This window comes from Lagenorhynchus albirostris, chromosome 15, assembly GCF_949774975.1.
Source record: "Lagenorhynchus albirostris chromosome 15, mLagAlb1.1, whole genome shotgun sequence".
Taxonomy (NCBI): domain Eukaryota; kingdom Metazoa; phylum Chordata; class Mammalia; order Artiodactyla; family Delphinidae; genus Lagenorhynchus; species Lagenorhynchus albirostris.
This window is the reverse complement of record NC_083109.1, coordinates 33,156,223-33,177,914: the sequence shown is the minus strand read 5'-3', so window position 1 is coordinate 33,177,914 and position 21,692 is coordinate 33,156,223. Positions and strand designations below refer to the sequence as shown.

The window sequence follows — 21,692 nt, the reverse complement described above, 5'->3', positions numbered from 1 at the left end:
TTATTCACACAAACCCCAACTCACTCACACTACCTGACAAATAATACCCTCTGGAACACAAACACTGTATGTTTTAAGAAAATTCACTTGTGAATTAGTCATGCATTTTATAAGCAAAAGGTCAAATACTAAATGTCTGATTTCCTACCTGTAGCATCTGACTCTTTCCCAAGCCTGGGTCTCCAACAACAAGGACATGTGGGTCTCCTCGAATTGGAATTCTGTTTTTGTCATCTACATATTTCTGGCTTCCTCCAAAGAGTGCTAACGCCAAACCTGCTTTAACAAGCTCAGATGTGAAAGAAGAGAGAGAAGAAACAAGTGAGAAAAACATAAAGATGACTAGCAAAAGGGGTGCTCCTCCGATGTTTACAACATTTGTGTGTGGATTCTTTTTTTTTAAAGCATGATTGAACTCTGTTTTTTTTTCTTTTCCTAAGAAAAGTAAGTCTAAAAATATAAACTTCTTTAATGTAAATGATTAAAAAGCTTAGGGCTTCCCTGGTGGCGCAGTGGTTGAGAGTCCGCCTGCCGATGCAGGGGACATGGGTTTGTGCCCCGGTCCAGGAAGATCCCACATGCCGCGGAGCGGCTGGGCCCGTGAGCCATGGCCGCTGAGCCTGCGCGTCCGGAGCTGTGCTCCGCAACGGGAGAGGCCACAACGGTGAGAGGCCCGCATACCGCAAAACAAAAACAAAAACAATAAAAAGCTTAAATTAGAAAGCATATAAAATCAGGTTATCTTAAAAGTCACTGAGTGAAGACCTACCTTGCCAGGCATTGAATCCATTCCACAAAACTGAGAAATCTTTGTTAATTTCTGCTTTAACATTTACAGTGTCCAGAGTCACTTTAAAAAAAGGTCATTCCTATTGACTCTAACTGGTAAGCAGCTCTGTCTTACAAGGGACTGTAGTTTATCTTTCATATAATGATTCATATTAAAATATGAGAGACCTCCTTGGTGGCGCAGTGGTTAAGAATCCACCTGCCAATGCAGGGGACACAGGTTTGAGCCCTGGTCCGGGAAGATCCCACATGCTACGGAGCAACTAAGCGTGTGTGCCACAACTAATAAGCCTGCATTCCAGAGCCCGCAAGCAACAACTACAGAGCCCACACGCCACAACTACTGAAGTCTGAGCAGCTAGAGCCCACACTCTGCAACAGGAGAAGCCACTGCAATGAGAAGCCCGCGCACGGCAACAAAGAGTAGCCTCTGCTTGCCGCAACCGGAGAAAAGCCCATGCACATCAATGAAGACCCAACAGAGACAAAGAAAATTAATTAATTAAAAAAAAATACTTAGAGCTAATCAATGAATTTGGTAAAGTGGCAGGATACAAAATTAATGCACAGAAATCTCTGGCATTCCTATATACTAATGATGAAAAATCTGAAAGTGAAATCAAGAAAACACTCCCCTTTACCATTGCAACAAAAAGAATAAAATATCTAGGAATAAACCTACCTAAGGAGACAAAAGACCTGTATGCAGAAAATTATAAGACACTGATGAAAGAAATTAAAGATGATACAAATAGATGGAGAGATATACCATGTTCTTGGATTGGAAGAATCAACATTGTGAAAATGACTCTATTACCCAAAGCAATCTATAGATTCAATGCAATCCCTATCAAACTACCACTGGCATTTTTCACAGAACTAGAACAAAAAATTTTGCAATTTGTATGGAAACACAAAAGACCCCGAATAGCCAAAGCAATCTTGAGAACGAAAAAAGGAACTGGAGGGATCAGGCTCCCTGACTTCAGACTATACTACAAAGCTACAGTTATCAAGACGGTATGGTACTGGCACAAAAACAGAAAGATAGATCAATGGAACAGGATAGAAAGCCCAGAGATAAACCCACGCATATATGGACACCTTATCTTTGATAAAGGTGGCAGGAATGTACAGTGGAGAAAGGACAGCCTCTTCAATAAGTGGTGCTGGGAAAACTGGACAGGTACATGTAAAAGTATGAGATTAGATCACTCCCTAACACCATACACAAAAATAAGCTCAAAATGGATTAAAGACCTAAATGTAAGGCAAGAAACTATCAAACTCTTAGAGGAAAACATAGGCAGAACACTCTATGACATAAATCACAGCAAGATCCTTTCTGACCCACCTCCTAGAGAAATGGAAATAAAAACAAAAATAAACAAATGGGACCTAATGAAACTTCAAAGCTTTTGCACAGCAAAGGAAACTGTAAACAAGACCAAAAGACAGCCCTCAGAAAGGGAGAAAATATTTGCAAATGAAGCAACCGACAAAGGATTAATCTCCAAAATTTACAAGCAGCTCATGCAGCTCAATAACAAAAAAATAAACAACCCAATCCAAAAATGGGCAGAAGACCTAAACAGACATTTCTCCAAAGAAGATATACAGACTGCCAACAAACACATGAAAGAATCCTCAACATCATTAATCATTAGAGAAATGCAAATCAAAACTACAATGAGATATCATCTCACACCAGTCAGAATGGCCATCATCAAAAAATCTACAAACAATAAATGCTGGAGAGGGTGTGGAGAAAAGGGAACACTCTTGCACTGCTGGTGGGAATGTGAATTGGTTCAGCCACTATGGAGAACAGTATGGAGGTTCCTTAAAAAACTAGAAATAGAACTACCATATGACCCAGCAATCCCACTACTGGGCATATACCCTGAGAAAACCAAAATTCAAAGAGTCATGTACCAAAATGTTCATTGCAGCTCTATTTACAATAGCCCAGAGATGGAAACAACCTAAGTGCCCATCATCGGATGAATGGATAAAGAAGATGTGGCACATATATACAATGGAATATTACTCAGCCATAAAAAGAAACGAAATTGAGCTATTTGTAATGAGGTGGATAGACCTAGAGTCTGTCATACAGAGTGAAGTAAGTCAGAAAGAAAAAGACAAATACCATATGCTAACACATATATATGGAATTTAAGAAAAAAAATGTCATGAAGAACCTAGGGGTAAGGCAGGAATAAAGACGCAGACCTCCTAGAGAACGGACTTGAGGTTATGGGGAGGGGGAAGGGTGAGCTGTGACAGGGCGAGAGAGAGTCATGGACATATACACACTAACAAACGTAGTAAGGTAGATAGCTAGTGGGAAGCAGCCGCATGGCACAGGGATATTGGCTCGGTGCTTTGTGACAGCCTGGAGGGGTGGGATAGGGAGGGTGGGAGGGAGGGAGACGCAAGAGGGAAGACATATGGGAACATATGTTTATGTATGACTGATTCACTTTGTTATAAAGCAGAAACTAACACACCACTGTAAAGCAATTATACCCCAATAAAGATGTTAAAAAAAAATACTAAACTTAATTGCTTTAAATAAATAAATAAAATATGAATAACTGTCCAACAGAAATGACTATTATTTGTGATATCTCTATATACTATTTTTGCCAAATTTATATATTTTTGAGCAAAGAGGAAGTAAAATACTTACTTCATGACCAAAAATGACAGGGCAAAGCGAGCTGAAAAACAGAATATGACTTATAAATTCTAACTTACATTTCAGTGATACACTAGAAGATCTACTTTACAATTTGCTTAACTTGCTTTATTTAGCATCAAAAGAAAATAGTAAAAAATAAAAATTTACATCTCCTCAAACAACTCAAGAAATTTTATTCTAACAGTAAATTTATCAAAATTCTTGGTGAATCTATAAAGGGAAGAATGTTTTAAAAAGTGTGCCTGTGTAAGGGAGGCAGGACACTTGTAAAGCATTTATATTACTAGCCTTTAAAATGCATCATAGGGACCTCCCTAGTGGTCCAGTGGTTAAGACTCCACGCTTCCAATGCAGGGGGCGAGGGTTCTATCCCTGGTCAGGTAACTAAGATCCCTCATGCCACATGGAGAGCCACAAAAAAAAAAAAAAAAAAAAAAAAGATCATAATTATGGTCTTCTACTTTAGGCTTTAGGATATCAAATTACATTCTATTTTACATGAATAGACATCTTTAGACCTGTGCAGCCAAGTCACTGAATGAAGGAGCTAAAGGGTGAAATGAGTACATAATAAAGGGATAAAATTTCATTTTTTCAGTTCAAAGAATCAGAATAAATAAGGCCATATATGAATATATAAAGTATTATGTTGAATATAAAGAAGTAGTTCCCATTTATCAATTATGTAAACAGGAACAAAAAGGACAGGGAGGAAGAGATATAATCAGTTAACTGTGAATCATTATCCCTGTTAATACATGTCAACACAGAAGTTGGTGTCCTGCCACTTCCCCTTGGCAATCATTGTTCAGCGTGCTCCTGCATGATCACTGCTGGCCTCTTACCAAGCACCTGCACCTGTCTGCCAAAGGGCTTTCTGTGGCTGCAGAAGCATCATCAGCAGGCAGGCTGGGCAGGCCAGAAGTGCTCGGATGTCTAATATTCTCAGGAGCAGCCCCAAATCTAGGCCCTTAGATGGAAAAATACTGAGGCTAGCTCTATAGTCAAGTGTCCCAGAGGCCTCAGAAGGATTAAGCCTTTATTAAGCCTCCATTAAGGTACCATACACTAACTGCCCTCCCTTCTCTGTCTCACTTCCCCATTCTCCTCCCAGTATTTCTGGGGATCACCTCCCAAAGAAACTACATTTATGCAAATCATTGCTTCTGAAGGAACCTAAACTAAAACAGCCTTCTATTGTCTTCTCCATTCTCTTTTCATAGGCCTCAATTAATCTAGCAAGGGTTGACAACATTTTTCCTAAAGGGCCAGAAAGTAAATAGTTTCAGTTTTACTGTCTAGGTCACAACTACCCAACTTCTGTCAAAGCCAACAATTTGTAAATAAATGGGTGGGGCTGTGCTCTAATAAAAACTTTATTTACCAAAACAAGCAGCCTGCCTAGTTTGCCAACCCCTGCAAGATTCACAAATGGAGGACCATGAAAAATTCAAGTTTTGATGTTGGAATCACAAACTTAGAACTAAAAGGTAAAAGCAAACTGTAGGAAGGAAACCCAGGTTTTTCATACTAACTTATCTTCCTTAAGTATGACAGAAGAAGGACCACTGCAAATGTTCATTTTTATTTATAACTGGTAAGAGGTACCAATCAAAGAGGTGTTTTGGTCCTCAACCAGGGTGTTCCTTGGCCACCTGCTACAGACCACTCACCACCCCAACATTTATCACCAGATCACATCGCCACCCTAGCTCAGAGCACCCTCTCTCCCAGGGTGGGTTTGGATGGCCATCTATTCAAAGGACATCTCTAAGGGTTTAAGGACAAAGAACTCCTGAGGAACTCTATACTTTTCCCAGCTTTCTAATTAACATATTAAAGGCAGAAAGAAAAACTGTTAAATTCTCCTAGAGCCCAAAGCCTAGGTGAAGAGAAAAGCGTGACAAGATCAATTTTTCTAATACAATGCACTTCAAAACCTCAGTTCTTTACCTCTGGTACAGCTACTATTCGGTCTCTCACATTTTCTCCTATTTCTTCAAAGTTATCCAAAAATTTGTCAAAATACTTCAAAATAACAGCACATTGTGTTAACTATGTTAAGTACATAATGAAATCTCATTTAATCTTCAGAACAACATTCTGAGGCAGGTATTATTATTTCTACTTTAAGAAGATAAAAATGAAGGAGAAATTAACATGCCCCAGATCACATTGGAAGTGGCTGAAGCAAGATTCTAACTCAGGTTTATCTTCTAGAAAAGGCTCGTAATCACTAAAGCAAAAATGCCTCTACACTGCTTCTTCTCTACTGCAGGGCAATAACACGGAAATAAAAAAATATTATGAAATACTTATCAATAGTAAGTGACTTCGATGTGAATCTATTTCTTGCTTTTTAAAAGTAAACAAACAACACCCTACATACAAGTAGTTGAAATGACTTTGTAATTCACTGTCCCATGACTCTTCAGTTGAGTAACTAGATTGTGTAATATAGTAAATTTTCCTTATTGTTTCAACTAGAGATCAGTAAACTTATCTGTAAAGGTACAAACACATAAGTATCTGTGAGCCATTCTCTATTGCATCTACTCAACTCTGCCCCTGTAGCTCAAAAGCAGTCAGATACTATGTAAATGAACAAGTGTGGCTGTGTTCCAATAAAAGTTTACTTATGGATAGCAAAATTTGAACTTCATGTAGTTTTGTGTGTCATGAAATATTCTTTTTAATTTTTTTCAGCTATGAAAAAATGTAAAAACCACTCAGCTTATGGGCTGTACAAAGATGGGTGATTAGCTGGATTATATCTCTTCCACTCTGTCCTTTTTGTTTATTCCTATTTATACAATTGACAAATGTAAAATACTTCTTTATATTCAACATAATACTTCATATATTCATATATGGCCTTATTTATTCTGATTCTTTGAATTGAACTGAAAAAATGAAATTTTATCCCTTCTTTAAATATTATGTATGCAGTTCACCCTTTAGTCTCCTTCTTTCAATGACTTGGCTGCACAGGTCTAAAGATGTCTAATGAATTGTAATTTGCAAACATTTTGATTAGTTTTCAGTTATTGGTAGCCAAGAGCACCCCCAACATGCACACGATAAAGTAAAACTTGAGATAACCTCATACATACTTGACAATGAGTTTAAACAGGTTTTCTTCAGATTGAATCTCCTGGATGGCATAAAGGTCCTTAAGTGAGAACTCCATCAACGTTCCATGCTTATACTCATCCTCGGAAGGCTTAGTTTTCTGTCCTTTGCTGTTGCTAACAGAATTTGCTTCAATGTACAAAAGGAACATGCATTTGTCATTCTTATTTCGAGAACCTGTAAATTTCAAAGTACGATATACAATAATTGGTATTTTCATTTTCCCTACAAAGATTCAAGTAGACTGTAAAAGAAAGGCATGGTGAGCTATAAATAAGCTTTTATTTTAGAGGAAAAGTTTCACCTATATAAGAATCAAGTTCTTTAAATTAATGGAAATTCAGAAGTATCTTAAAAAGGGAAAAGATGAATGCTGACAAACTATTGAGGGACAATTGAATTAAGGAAAGTTATACCACACCTTCCTCAGCATTTGAGACTTTGACAACTCCAGTGATAGTCACTGTGTCTCCTGGGACACAGCTATCCACAAGATCGTGAACAAGCTCACATTCTATTGTTCGTGGAATCCGACCTGCTTCTCGCTGATCATCAGACATCGACTCCTGGATTCTAAAAAGTTAAACAATTTTCAGTCAGTACATAAACTGACTTTGGGTTATTTGGTCAACACAGTAACTATTCAGGGTCCACATGATGCTGAGATAGATAAAGGGCAGTTAGTTTAAAAAAAAAAGAAAAGGTTCAATGGTATATTTAAAACTACTTCAGCAATTTCCAATTAAAGATGGCAGAATGGGCACATGCATTTGCCTACCTTCCCTCTAAAGTGTCCACCAAAACAACAGTCACTAAAAGAGTGAAGAGAAGTTTTGGGGCATGCAGAGGTGCCATCATCAAATAAGAGATATTAATGAAATTTTATAAAACAGCAAATGGGAAAGTACTGATGGATAAAATAAAATGAATTCCAGAATACACACAGGAAAAATTTACAAGGGTACAAGAGAAGTGGGAGCCAATGTTCTCAGCCCTAGAGAGGCTTGTAAGTTGGAGGTGGCAGGAATGGCAAGTGGGAGCAGATGGCTGAAACAAAACAGAATAATCAACTGAAAGACAAGTCGCAGAAGAGCTGTTCAGAAATTATTTGGAAGGTGGGGGCATAGGTGGGTAGAAGAAGAAGGAGGGTATCCCAGGAAAGCCATCAGGCTTCCCCATCTGGCAAAAACCAGAGCACTGTTTTAAGGAAACAGAGCCATCTACTCTATGAGGGGAACTAAGGTGCCGAGAGAGGATATCAGAGCTCCAGCATAAGCCTCCTCATTCTGGCATTTGAGGAGCCCAAGCCAAATTCAAAAACACATTCATAAAGCAAAATCTGGTTGTCAAAACCCTACCCTCTATCTAGGGATGAGGCTTTTTGAAGAAAAGCTCCTACCTAAAAAATAGCAAAGGAAACTTATCCTACCTACTCCAAATAATTTCTCATTCCTCATCAGATATTTGAAGATGAAATGGCAATAATTAAAGAAGGAGAAAAGCATTAAAAACAAAGAAAAAACTACTTAAGAGTTTCTGAGAAAATGTTACCATCATAAAACAAGAATGAGCTGCTATGAAAAAGAAACTATTGGAAAACAAGTGTGAGATCAGAAAAATTAAAGATATGTATATAAAAATCAAACACTTATAGAAAGGATACAAGCAAAAGCCAAAGAAATCTAGAAAAGAGCATAAAGAAAACAAAGGGTGAAGGACAAACAATTGAATGGATACACCTGATAAGAAGCCCAAAGAGAGAAAATAGAAAATAGATATTCTAGAGTTGAAGACAACTCTAGAAGAAAAGGGCCAATCAGTATCAAGCAAGATGAAGACACAGTTAGATAGACTCAGATGTTTTCAGAACACCATGGATAAAAAGATTACGAAGAGTAGGAAAAGTGCTAAACGACAGTTATAGTCCAAATATGAAGCATATTAAAATATGGGCTAACTCAGTGGAGTATAAGAAAAGAATCCTTTTTGATTTTGATGCCTGGATCATTTTCCTTTAAGGGGCAAAAAACCCCAACAAAACAAAACAACCCAGTGACACAAATTACATTTCTTTCTCTTGGCATCTGATCACCTGACTTGATTCTCTGTTGAACAATATTTATGTTATCATAAAAATGTAAGTGCTGTTTGTTGGTTTCATTAGATATGACCTATGAATAAAACATGGAAGATAATTCTCATTAGAAAACAGAAGTAAACCTTGACAATTTAAAAGTAACATCATACTGAAAAAAGGTGGAAGAGGGAGAAGGGACAGCAGGTACCATGTCTCTAACATTCTCAGCTCACAGACTGGATAAGTAAAGTGAAGGAAGAGATAAGAATGCTATCTAGAATTATGTATAAGGCAACAAGAAGTTGTGGGAACTGTGGCCTTCTATGCTGATTGAGTTTTTAAAAACATACACATTATTTTAAAACTTTTTAATTTAATCACTTAAATGATGAAAGTAAGCACAAACCCTGCTCCATGGTTACCCACTACTTTCACCCTCAATGCATATTTAAACACTGGCGAACTGCAATGAGAAGTGTCAGAGTGACACAACATGCTAAGGTCACCTTGCTTTAAAAAAGTATATTTTTTGGGACTTCCCTGGTGGCGCAGTGGTTAAGAATCCACCTGCCAATGCAGGGGACACGGGTTTGATCCCTGGTCTGGGAAGATCCCACGTGCCGTGGAGCAACTAAGCCTGTGCGCCACAACTACTGAGCCTGCTCTCTAGAGCCTGCAAGCCACAGCTACTGAAGCCCGCATGCCTAGAGCCTGTGCTCCACAACAAGACAAGCCACTGCAATAAGAAGCCGGCACACTGCAACAAAGAGTAGCCCCCACTCGCCAGAACTAGAGAAAGCCTGCATGCAGCAACAAAGACCCAAAGCAGCCCAAAAAAAAGAAAGAAAAACAGTATATTTTTACACTTTTCTTATTAAAAGAACACATATTTCTATGTGTCACCTTTGTAAAAATTTAAAAACACAGATAAACAGAAAGAAAAAAATAACAATTACTTTCATCTGACCTCCCAGACAGTATACTCTTAACATGTTTTTGTATTTACCAGTGTTTTTTTTTTTTTAATAAAGTCAGTATTGTACAGTAGAGAACATTCTGTGACCTGCTTTATCACTAAATTCATTGTAAACATTTTTGGATGTCATTTCAAAACACTCTCCTACATCATCATAATTAGTGGCTACACAATAGTTCATAGTATCATCCTTTTTATAATATTTTCTTCAGATGTTTAGGTTATTCTCCATTTTTGGTTATCAACACTGTGAAAACATACTTTCAGCAAGCTATTTCTGCACATATTGTGACTGTCTTCATCAGATGAACTTCTAGAACTGGGACTGCTGCAACTATAAGGCTTCGATTCTGATATACACAATAAAGCTGTCACCTTGACTCATCCAAACATTTCAATGCACTAGTTGAGAAACAATTACTTAATTCCTTATGGCCATCCAAGCTAAGGCTCAGAAAAAATTGAAACTGAGTTTACTATATATGGCAGGAAGGAGGCCTTTCTTCTAGGGCAAAAAATCATTTTATGTACCTACAGAGCAATAAAATAAGACAATTAATTATGTAAGCTAATATTGCATTAACAAAGTTTTACTATAACTAACTCATTTAAAATGAACCTGAGCAATACCTTACTTTTAAAAACTCAAGAAAAGGACTTAAATGTCCTCCTTTTCTCAATCATCTACCCCTAAGTTTGATTTCCTATTAGGAGATGATCATTCAAACCCAGTTAAAATATTTAAGCCTATTTTTAGTCTATTTTTACCTGAAAACAAAGAAATTTTGTTCAAATAATTAAATCACTCTGAATCTTCTATGCATATACTGTGAACCTTATAGCACCTTTGAGGCCCTCACCACCCCCTTCAGTGGTGAAAGTGCTATAGACATGGGCTGGGAACCAGGCTCCCCCACATGATCATACTCAAGAGTTTTAAACATTTCATCTTTTATAAAATGGAGTGTCTGTAAAGATCTCAGCATAGTGCACAGTTAATTATTGTATATATTGGTCTTGGTTTTTATAGGGCATTAGGAGGTCAAGCTAGGACAGGGCTTGGTAGAAATCTACTTCACTTTTCCCCTATGTTCTTAGTTTTTAAAGACCATATGTTTCAGCCAAGTTTCCTGGATAGCACCCTGACTTCAAAACTACCCATTATTTTATATTTAGGGATGAGTTATGGGACTACAGCCAGAAAAAAATGGAATAAATTGTTAAAAATATACACACATAGAGAAAACTATCTGACTTTAAAAAAAAAGTTTTTTTTAATCACCTATAGAAAATGCCTCATGGATATTGTGAACATAAAATGAAATGTATCTATTTCTAAGGGATTCTCTATTTTAAAACTTCAAAACAATATTATTTCTAGGATATCACATTATGGAATGAAACATACAGCTTTGCTTATATATACATCCAATTCAATGAGTAAAATAAATGAGATATAAAATGATTTCTCAATAGCAAAATGACATAATACTTGTACATTAAATCCTTTCTGGAATCTGACAGAAAACAAATCTCAAATGAAGACAATTATCACTCCAACACATAACTCTGCAGCAAGTAAACCTTTTATTATATACTTTATCACAATCTACAGAGAAGCATCAAAGTATAATACAGGAATACTGTAGATTTACTTGGCAGTATGAGGGCTCTAAAACCTGCCTTTTATTTAATAGTCTGATTGCTTACTTGATTGACTGCCAGTCCATCGTAACTGTGAGAGGAGAGCTTCGGAGTGCAGTAAATGACTTCCCTCGACATGCAGGCACAGGACACTGCAACAAGATTAATTCGCACTTAAATTTTGATATACTACAATCATATCTCAGGAAAATTCAAGTTAAAATGCTTCATTTAGTATTGGTTTAAAAGTTGGTCCCAGAATGGTATTAAAGTAAGATGAACTAAAAGCTGCAATGACTTTCTATTTTCTTCTGTATTGATTTTGTTTTTGAGGCACTTTTTCAGCTGGTCCCTCTTGATGACTGCTCTTATTCTTTCTGCTGTGGGTATGCAAGTCTCTTTACACACCTGTCACACCAAGCACTTATTCCTTCCTTTGTGCCCAAGTAGTCTCCCAATCCTTGAACATCTCCTTGTATCCAGTCCCACATACCCAGCTCCAATCCTCCCCTTTTCAAAAGCCTTTCCTGGGTCTTCTTTAATCCCCAATTCTCCTATCTAACCTCCTTTTGCACTGCTTGTATAGTATAATGTTTATTGTACCACACAGGCAGTTCTCAACATGTAAGTCAGTTGTGTTCAAGTTTTCGTAAGTCATTTGTTTGCTGTTTGTACCTCAAGATGCATTTATAAGTAGAGAGACTGTGGCAGACTGTGTTTTCCAAATACGGTTGTAATTGTATCACCCTTCAAACCTTTCTAGAACCCTGCCACTCCCCTATAAAGAGCTGGAGTCTAATTTCCCCCTCCTGGGATGTGGACAGGCTTGTGACTCACTTTGTAACCAACCGAATGTGACAGAAGTAATGCTGCCTGACCTCTGAGGCTGCCTCAAAAGAGGCAAAGCCATTTCTGCCAGTCAGCTGCACCTCTGTCTCTTGAAGCTATTGGCAGTCATGTGAGCAGAATGAGTGTCCTGAGCTGCCATACTGTGGGCAAGAAGCCAAAACCAGACCACACAGAAAGACAACGTGGAAGAGAGATACTGGCCAGTGCCCAGTGAGTCCAGTCACTTGCTATTCCAGCTCCCTAAGAGATCAAGAGCCAGAAGTACCCAGCCAACCAGTTCTTCCAAACTCCTGACCCACAGACACCATGTGAAATAATAAAATGATTGTTATTTTGAGCCACTATGCTGTAGGGTGATTAGTTATGCAGCAATAGTGACTGGAACAGAGATCAGCTGGAACAACTGTCTTTCTGATCACTTTGATTCACTGAAGTTCAGACATGAGTAATGAAGTCAGCGTTACTACCTACTGTATTAGAGGGCATGGAAATACCCTGACAAAATAATGTTTACAGAAAATATCCAATTTAAATCAGGATTTAAATTCTGGCCTCTCCAGGGAATTCCCTGGAGGCCCAGTTGTTAAGACTGTGCTTTCACTGCTGAGGTCACAGGTTCAATCCCTGGTCAGAGAACTAAGATTCCACAAAATGAGCCAAAGGGGGAAAAAAAAAAAAAATCTGGCCTCTCTGACCTAAAGGCAGTCCTGAATCTTAAGCCCAAATAGTAGGTGACACCCATTTACCAACACCATTGATTATTCAGAACCAATAGCTGAATCTAACATACTCTGTTCTTCCTACAAGAGAAGGAAGCCTTAGGAATTTCAATGTGAGTAAAAATGTACTAAATGTTAAAATTATTAAAGTCTAAGGATGATAAAGGCAACTCTGGAAAAGAAGAATCGGTATGGCAAGTGTTCCTACCTTATCAAAAGTTTTAATAAGGTCAATGTAAATAGGATTGTGTAGACCTGGTACAGGACCAGTGAAATAAAACAGACTCACATGTCTACAGGAGCACAGTGTACTACAGATGATGTATTACACATCAATAGAAACAGAGGGCTTAATTAATAAATGGCGACAACTGGCTTTCCACCTAAAAGAATAATATTAGATCCTTAGCTTTATGCCATTCACAAAATTAAATTTCAGATGGACGAAAGATCTAAATAGAAAAAACAAGACTTAAAAGTACTGAAAGAAAATGTAAGAGAGATGTTTATAAATAGTGAGTGAGGGAGGCCTTCTTAAGCCATGGAGAAAATGTAAAAGTCATAGGAAAAAGACTGATCAATTTAACCATGTCAAAATGTATTGATAAAACTCTAAAGCAAAAAATGTACCACAAAGTTAAGAGATAAACTAAAGACTGGGAGAAAATATCTATAATGTAAGAAATCAATGCTCAGTATCTAGAATTCATAAAGAACTCCTATCAATAGTATAAACAGAAAAATGAACAGAAAATTCAATAAAGAAACTGAATGGCCAATAAAGATGTGAAAAGATGCTCAAACATAACAGAAATCACAGAAATTCATATTAAAAATGAAATACCATTTTACACCCATCAGTCTGGCAAAAATTTAAAAACCTAACAATACCAAGTGTTAATGAAAATATGGGGAAATGGTAATCACTTAACACCACCAGCAGGGGTGTAAGTTGGGACCAACATTCTGGAAAGTACTTTGGCAACATCTAAAAATGTTAAAAATAAGCATAGCATATAACTGAGAAATTCCTCTGCTAAGGAGACATGTACAAGAATGTTCTCTGCAGCATTATTTGAAATTGTGAAAAACTGGAAACAGCACAATGTCTGCCAAGACTATGGATAAACAGTGGCTATTCATTTACTCCACACAATAAATGAAAGAATTAGATATGTATTAAGATAGGTAGAACTCCAAAATAACCAAATGAAAAAAATGCTGTAATTTGTTACATTCAGTATATCATTTATGTAAACATAAACAAAACAAATCCTACATATATAGTCAAGTATGAAAATGCAGACTTGAGGAATACATGCTGATTTCAGAATAGTGGCTCTAGGGGTGGAACAAAGTTAATGGAACTGAGGAGGGAAACAAAGAGACTTTACCTTTATAACACTTAATATTTTTTGTAAAAAAATTAGCTAAATATTTGCCAACCCATAATGGTAGTACACAGGTATTAGTTACATTATTCTCTACACTTTTCTATAGTTTTAAAATTTATAGTTTTAAAAAAAAGTTAAAAAAGGAATGCATCACTTTCCAACAGCAGAATAAAGGAAAGAAAACAATATGTGTACCTATTAAGCCAGAATATAAAAATATGAACGGAAAGAATACAAATTAACTTCAGGATAATGACTGTCTCTGGGAATGGTACAAGCAAGGGGTAAAAAAGAGACAAAAGCTGTACCAGTAATGCTTTACCTCTTTCAAGATACAGCTGGAGCTGGCAAAATGTAAATTCTGAGTGGTGAATAGAGATGTTTTGTTTATTTTTTGTACCCTGAAGTATTTTATAATTTAAAAACTGAAAATAAACAATAAAAATAAGCTCTGTATTTAGAAACACTGGGAAATGTTTTCTGTAAATTGATTTGCCTTCTTTACCAAGATAAAGAAGGAAGTAGTTAAAGAACATGGTATAACCTTTGTGGGAAGATTATATTTTCCATCTGGAAGAGAAAAACTCTGAATTTCTCCACACGCAGCACAAAGAAAAGCCATCTTGGTACAGAGAGGCTTTATATTACTGACGCGAACCACTGTCCCTCTCAGAGCAATGTATTTTCCATAGTAATTTGCTCGGACATTCTTGAGCTGTGTTAAGGGCTCATAGTTGTATACCCTAAAAACAAAAACAGGAACATATTTATCTATACATTTAAAATGAGCAGAAAGCTGAGGTTGTCTGCATTTTCACAAGTCCCTTTAAGAAACTATGGAATTCTCAAGCCATATCATCCCCATATATATCAGGAATTTTACAAGTATTAAATCAGTCTTAAAAATAAAAAAAGTTAAATCTTCACTTTTCCTCTTGTCTCATTGGCTGTTCTCTAGGGAAAAAGGAAAAAAATAATGCCAAAAGGAAAGTCTCAAATTCAGCAACTTCTGAGTCTCCAAATTCTTTTTCAAGAAATGTTAGGAAATGTCTTTTTTAAATTCTAAGGAAAAAAAAACAAAGAAACAACCTTGATGATTACCTTATTCATCTCTTCTAATGAGAATTTAAAATCTTATAATACAATAAAAAGTTGAATTCAAGAAAAAATTCCATTTGTTCTCTGTGTTTAATAGAAATCTAATAATTTTAACAAAATTTAATCACACCACTTAGTGTATCACATGGATTATTAAATGTAAATAGCAGGGTCTTGATAAGCATACATCCAAAATCAATGCTTACAAAAATTTGCAGGTTCACAAATCAACTTATTTAGGCAGAAAAAGCTTATTTCTATCAAGATCTCTTCAAATTCAGCAGGCTCACTTGGATGTGATGACCAATGAGTTAGCAAGAAACTCATATACTTTTTACTGATTTCTTTGGCTTTATAAAATAAGGTTCTCACTCTTAAATAGTCTTTAATGCCTGTTTCTGAATAACACTTCAATACCAGAAAATTCCTCACCTTGTATGAATGTGTGGCACATTTACCATTGTCTCCCCATTTCTAGACAATCCTTCTTGGGCTTGTAACTCAGCTGCATGCCTTTCAAGATCCTTAGTTAACACCTAGACAAGACAGACATTTACTCAAAAGTTTGAAAACAAGATACCCTCTTTAAGCAGAACTCTTTTATAGAGAATATGAAGTTAAGAATATAAACAGTTCAGAAGAGCATATTAACAGAACTCTAACTGCCCTTTAAAATTCTGATATTTAGGGCTTCCCTGGTGGTGCAGTGGTTGAGAGTTCGCCTGCCGATGCAGGGGGCGCGGGTTCGTGCCCCAGTCCGGGAAGATCCTACATACCGCAGAGCGGCTGGGCCCGTGAGCCATGGCCGCTGAGCCTGTGCGTCCGGAGCCTGTGCTCCGCAACGGGAGAGGCCACAACAGTGAGAGGCCCGCGTACCGTAAAAAAAAAAAAAAAAATTCTGATATTTTATTATGATTACTTATTTTATAGTGGGTTATGTTTTACCTGGGGTTCTGCTGTTCTTGGGCTGGAAAACTCCAGCATCCCTGTCTGCTACTTTCTGCCTCAACTAAACCTAGTATTAAAAGTCCTTACAGTAGCCCCTTAAAGATATTCTGGATGGATTCTGGAAAAAAAATATTTTCTACTTCTCCAAATTCAGTGATTAAGATAAAGAAAATAAAGATTACTTTTGAAATAACCAATATTTACTTCCTTGGCATTTGACATTAAGTAAAATAAATATTTAACATCTACCTGTGTACAAAGCAGTATGCTGCCAGTCTGAAAAAATGAGATGCAAATATGCAGCTATAATTGCTACCATAAAGATTTACAGACAAAAAAACCATGTGAGTTTTGAAAAGGGGTCATGAGAAAGGTTTCAGAGTGACAACTGAGTTAGGCCCAAGACATTTGGACATGTGAGGCAAGGGGCATTCTATGCCAAATGGACAGCACGTATAAGAATCCTAGAGGGAGCTTAGTTTAGCTGGATGGCAGTGAAAGAAGGAGAGCAGGGAGAGGAAGTTGAACCAGGTTATGGAAGGCTTTCAATGCCACACAAAGGGTTTGGATATCATTTGGCAGAAAAGAGTCACCACAGTTTCCAAGGACAAATCGTGTTTTACCACGTATGGCAACAGTTAAGGAAAGATAATGAAGTCTTATGACAGAGGCTGTAAGGATGGAAAAGAGGTGGATTTAAGAGATATTTTAGAAATAGAAGTGAAAGGATGTGGTAATTTAGACATGAAGAACTAATGAGAGGGACTTCCCTGGTGGCACAGTGGTTAAAAATCTACCTGCCAACGCAGGGGACGCAGGTTCAAGCCCTGGTCTGGGAAGATCCCACACGCCGCCGAGCAACTAAGCCTGTGCGCCACAACTACTGAACCTGCGCTCTAGAGCCTGTGAGCCACAAGTACTGAGCCCGTGCACCACAACTACTGAAGCCCTTGCGCCTAGAGCCTGTGCTCCGCAACAAGAGAAGCTACCGCAGTGAGAAGTTCACACACCGCAACGAAGAGTAGCCCCTGCTCACCGCAACTAGAGGAAGCCCGTGCACAGAACAGAAGACCCAACACAGCCAAAACTAAATTAATTAATTAATTAATTAAAAAAAAGAACTAATGAGCAAGAGGAGTCTGAAGACAACAGCCAAGGTTCCCAGCCTTGGGTCACTAGCAGTATATACATCTTTGCAACGAATCTTTTTAATGAACCCTCACCTGGATACCCTGACCTCCTCTGCTCTATGTCCAGTCCTCAGTACCACTTTAAGACCCACTCTAAACCCCACCACGCCTATGAAGTCTTCCTCTGACAGGATAGCAACCTTTCATTTCTAGCAAAGGTCTGTTGGTAAAAACTAAGAATCTTTTAGAGAAGGTACTGTGACTGTGAAATCTTCCTTTAAAATTTTGACAAAAGTCTCACAAAATCAACACTTACCTGATGTATTGCCAGACCCATGCAAGCCAGGGTTTTGTCAGGTGTATCCCTTAATTCATTTGCTATATTTGGTATCAATTTAGCTATTTCATCATCTTTTGTCAGTTCTTTAAAATCCACCAAAATACTTCCCTTTCTTTCTATTTCATCCTACAAAATATTACGGTATGAAAATAATGATTGCTTTTTTACCATATATGAGCATTCAATCACATACTTTGAGAAAGCATATAATGTTAATATAGTGATAATATCAGCTCATGCAGCTCAATATTAAAAAAATAAACCTAATCAAAAAATGGGCATAAGACCTAAATAGACATTTCTCCAAAGAAGACATACAGATGGGCAAGAAGCACGTGAAAAGCTGCTCAACATCACTAATTATTAGAGAAATGCAAATCAAAACTACAGTGAGGTATCACCTCACACCGGTTAGAATGGGCATCATCAGAAAATCTACAAACAACAAATGCTGGAGAGGCTGGGGAGAAAAGGGAACCCTCTTGCACTGTTGGTGGGAATGTAAATTGATACAGCCACTATGGAGAACAGTACGGAGGTTGCTTAAAAACTAAAAATAAAATTACCAGGGCTTCCCTGGTGGCGCAGTGGTTGAGAGTCCGCCTGCCAATGCAGGGGACACGGGTTTGTGTCCCAGTCTGGGAAGATCCCACATGCCGCGGAGCAGCTAGGCCCGTGAGCCGTGGCCACTGAGCCTGCGTGTCCAGAGCCTGTGCTCCGCAATGGGAGAGGCCACAGCAGTGAGAGGCCCGCGTACCGCAAAAAAAAATAAATAAATAAAATAGAATTACCATATGACCCAGCAATCCCACTACTGGGCATATACCCAGAGAAAACCATAATTCAAATAGACACATGCACCCCAATGTTCACTGCAGCACTATTTACAATAGCCAGGTCATGGAAGTAACCTAAATGCCTGTCGACAGATGAATGGATAAAGAAGATGTGGTACATATATACAATGGAATATTACTCAGCCATAAAAAGGAATGAAACTGGGTCATTTGTAGAGACATGGATGAATTTAGAGACTGTCATACAGAGTAAAGTAAGTCAGAAAGAGAAAAACAAATATCATATATTAACGCATACATTTGAAACCCAGAAAAATGGTACAGATGAACCAGTTTGCAGGGCAGAATTAGAGACACAGATGTAGAGAACAAACATATGGACACCAAGCAGGGAAGGTGGTGGTGGTGGGGGTGGTGGTGGGATGAATTGGGAGATTGGGATTGACATGTATACACTAATATGCATAAAATAGATAACTAATAAGAACCTGCTATATAAAAAATAAATTAAATTAAATTAAAAATATATATGGTGATAATAAGTACTATAAGTTTTGTGCCAAGCACAGTTCTAATATTTAAAATGTATTAACTTATTTATGTCTCTTAACAACCCTTTGTGGTAGGTATTAATAATACTCTCATACTCTAATGATAGACGAGAAAACACACAAAAGAAAGCAATTCACCGAAGTCCATATTGCTGGTAAGTGGGAAGCTAGCAGCTGGACCAAGGCAGTCCAGTGTCTATAATCACAATCACTAGCACCTCAAATACATTGTTCAATAAGATGACACATAAAGGTGGACTAGTAGCTTTGTTATGCAAGAACCTTACCTTATCGTATAAATCGATACGCCTTGCAAAAAAATTTTCAAATGCTTGAATCTTCTCAATAAAAGGAGAGCTGTCGCTGTAAACTAATCCAACAAATATGGCATCAGCACTAATAAAAATTACACATGTACAATCATATTTTTCATGAGACAGAAGAAATACTATATACATGGTAGATGACTTCTAATTGCTGTACATTCTGATTACATTTAGATAAGAACTGGTATAGAATGTAAACATAAGATTCTAAAACAAGTTTAGGTCTGCATAATCTGAAAGACAGATAGGAAGTGTCTCTCTCTAAAAGCACCAATATCTGAAAATCTTTACATTGAGCTGTGACACCTAGTAAGATCTACTAGTTCAAACAGCTTACATAATAAAGCAAAAACTTAAGCCGCATAGCACAGGGAGATCAGCTCCATGCTCTGTGACCACCTAGAGGGGTGGGATAGGGAGGGTGGGAGGGAGACGCAAGAGGGAGGGGATATGGTGATATATGTATACGTATAGCTGATTCAGTTTGTTATACAGCAGAAACTAACACAACGTTGTAAAGCAACTATACTCCAACAAAGACGTTAAAAAATAAATAAATACGTTGAGGTTTAAAAAAATTTTTTTAAAGCCAAAGCTTAGCACACTAACTAAACTCTTATTTGTTTGCAAAGAAAATCCTACTAGCCCAAATAGCCATTTGTCAAATCCCTTCCTGAGATCAGGAGAGGCAGACTACCACTCGGCTCTGGTCCCAAAACTGTAAAGTTATCTTCCACATTGTAAAGTTCTATAACATTTTTGAATTGGTCTCCCACAGAGAAACAGTACAATGAAGCAGTTCGGAAGTACAACTGGCCAAAGGCAACTAGTGAACTCCATTTTTAGGACCAGTCCAAAGATCACTTCTAGTATTCTCTAGTATTCTGAGCTAACTGCTAGGGAAATACTGTGGGTGTTGGTGGCTAATGTATCCTAAAGCAACAAAAGATACATCAACTATGAAACATAACATTTCTATATACCAGAGAAAAACAGACTCTCAACACAGCAAACATTTGTAAAGCACTTCATTCATTCACAAAATGAATACTGAGTGCCCGGTATGGGGCAAGATCCTTGCCCTTAAGCAGTACAGTCCAGTGGGTAAAAAAAACACAGATATACATAAACGCAAAACCCATATCTCATAACAAGCATATGATACTATCAGAGCACAGGAAAGATGATTCTCCAAACCCATACAGACAGATGTATGATGTTAACTGATGTTCTGGATTACAAAAAGGAGATTCCTTAACTATGTTTCTACACAAACTGTGTTGGCTGTTGTCTCTTGATTCCAAGCCTATTCTTCTATTTTCAGCTTTGTGATTCTTTGATCAAGATCTGAACATGGAACTTCCCAGACTCCTGTAAGATTCTGACAATTAGAGGCAACTTTAGAGACTGGCAGGTGGCAGGAAGGAAGGAATTTATTCTTGTTTCCAATTCTTTTCAGCATCTCTCCAGCTACAGAGGATAGCTAAGTTCTGGCCTCCAGCTCTAAGCACCAACCATGCCACTCTCCTGCCAGAATTACCAGCAGCAACCTGCTTAATTCGCCTCAGTGGTCTGAGCACAGCTCTGAAAGATATCCTTCAGAGGTCCAAGCACAGCTTTGTGGGGTGCCCCTCAAAGGTCAAAGCCACAGCTATGCTGTGGCTCCTCCTTTCAATTCTTAGGTTCTGATAACCTCAGCACTACTTATCTTTTGTTCCCTTAGGCAAAAGGGTGGTTGTTGCTTTCCAAAGTTAACACTATCTGGGAGTTTACCTCAGTGTTCCCTTTTTGCTCTTTCAGTCTTCTATCTGTATACCCAATTCCCTGTATTAACTCCTCTTTCTGAAATACCTAGTGTGGTTTTTTTTCTGACTTATAGAAAAATAAAAAATTATGCTCTTGAAACATAAACATAATTCAATTGTTTGAGTGAACTAAGATTAAAGAAGAGGGGAGATATATATATATATATAAGCCAAATGAGCAGTAATATGAGATGTAGCATCCAAAAAATGTTAAAGAAAATAAGACTTATGGTACTTTTTGCACTTTTAACTCTACCTTCTGACAAATAAAGCTTCCAGCCTTTATATGGTATGAATTGATCCAACGTTGATTGTAGTAGCAAAGACTGTGGGGTTTGTTCTGAAAAAACAAAAAAACAAAACCACAAAAACAGAATACTAGGTTAATAGAAGCAGAACATTTTTTTTTT

The 21,692-nt window shown here is 37.5% G+C and overlaps 1 protein-coding gene across 4 annotated transcripts in view; it reads right to left on the bottom strand.

Moving 5' to 3' along the window:
* The window catches only part of MCM8 (minichromosome maintenance 8 homologous recombination repair factor), a 41,211-nt gene that overhangs the window by 15,798 nt on the left and 3,721 nt on the right, over window positions 1-21,692 (bottom strand). For all 4 annotated transcript variants that reach the window (XR_009535487.1, XR_009535486.1, XM_060123852.1 and 1 more), the window contains exons 3-12: window positions 21,539-21,622; window positions 19,439-19,521; window positions 17,780-17,929; window positions 15,818-15,921; window positions 14,832-15,030; window positions 11,392-11,477; window positions 7,050-7,201; window positions 6,610-6,805; window positions 3,485-3,515; window positions 149-289 (exon numbers count right to left, since the gene is read on the bottom strand). Coding sequence is in view for 2 of the 4 variants with exons in the window: in XM_060123852.1 (XP_059979835.1) it covers window positions 149-289; window positions 3,485-3,515; window positions 6,610-6,805; window positions 7,050-7,201; window positions 11,392-11,477; window positions 14,832-15,030; window positions 15,818-15,921; window positions 17,780-17,929; window positions 19,439-19,521; window positions 21,539-21,622 (1,226 nt within the window). In the remaining 2 variants the exon portion in view is untranslated. The remainder of the gene's footprint in view (window positions 1-148; window positions 290-3,484; window positions 3,516-6,609; window positions 6,806-7,049; window positions 7,202-11,391; window positions 11,478-14,831; window positions 15,031-15,817; window positions 15,922-17,779; window positions 17,930-19,438; window positions 19,522-21,538; window positions 21,623-21,692) is intronic.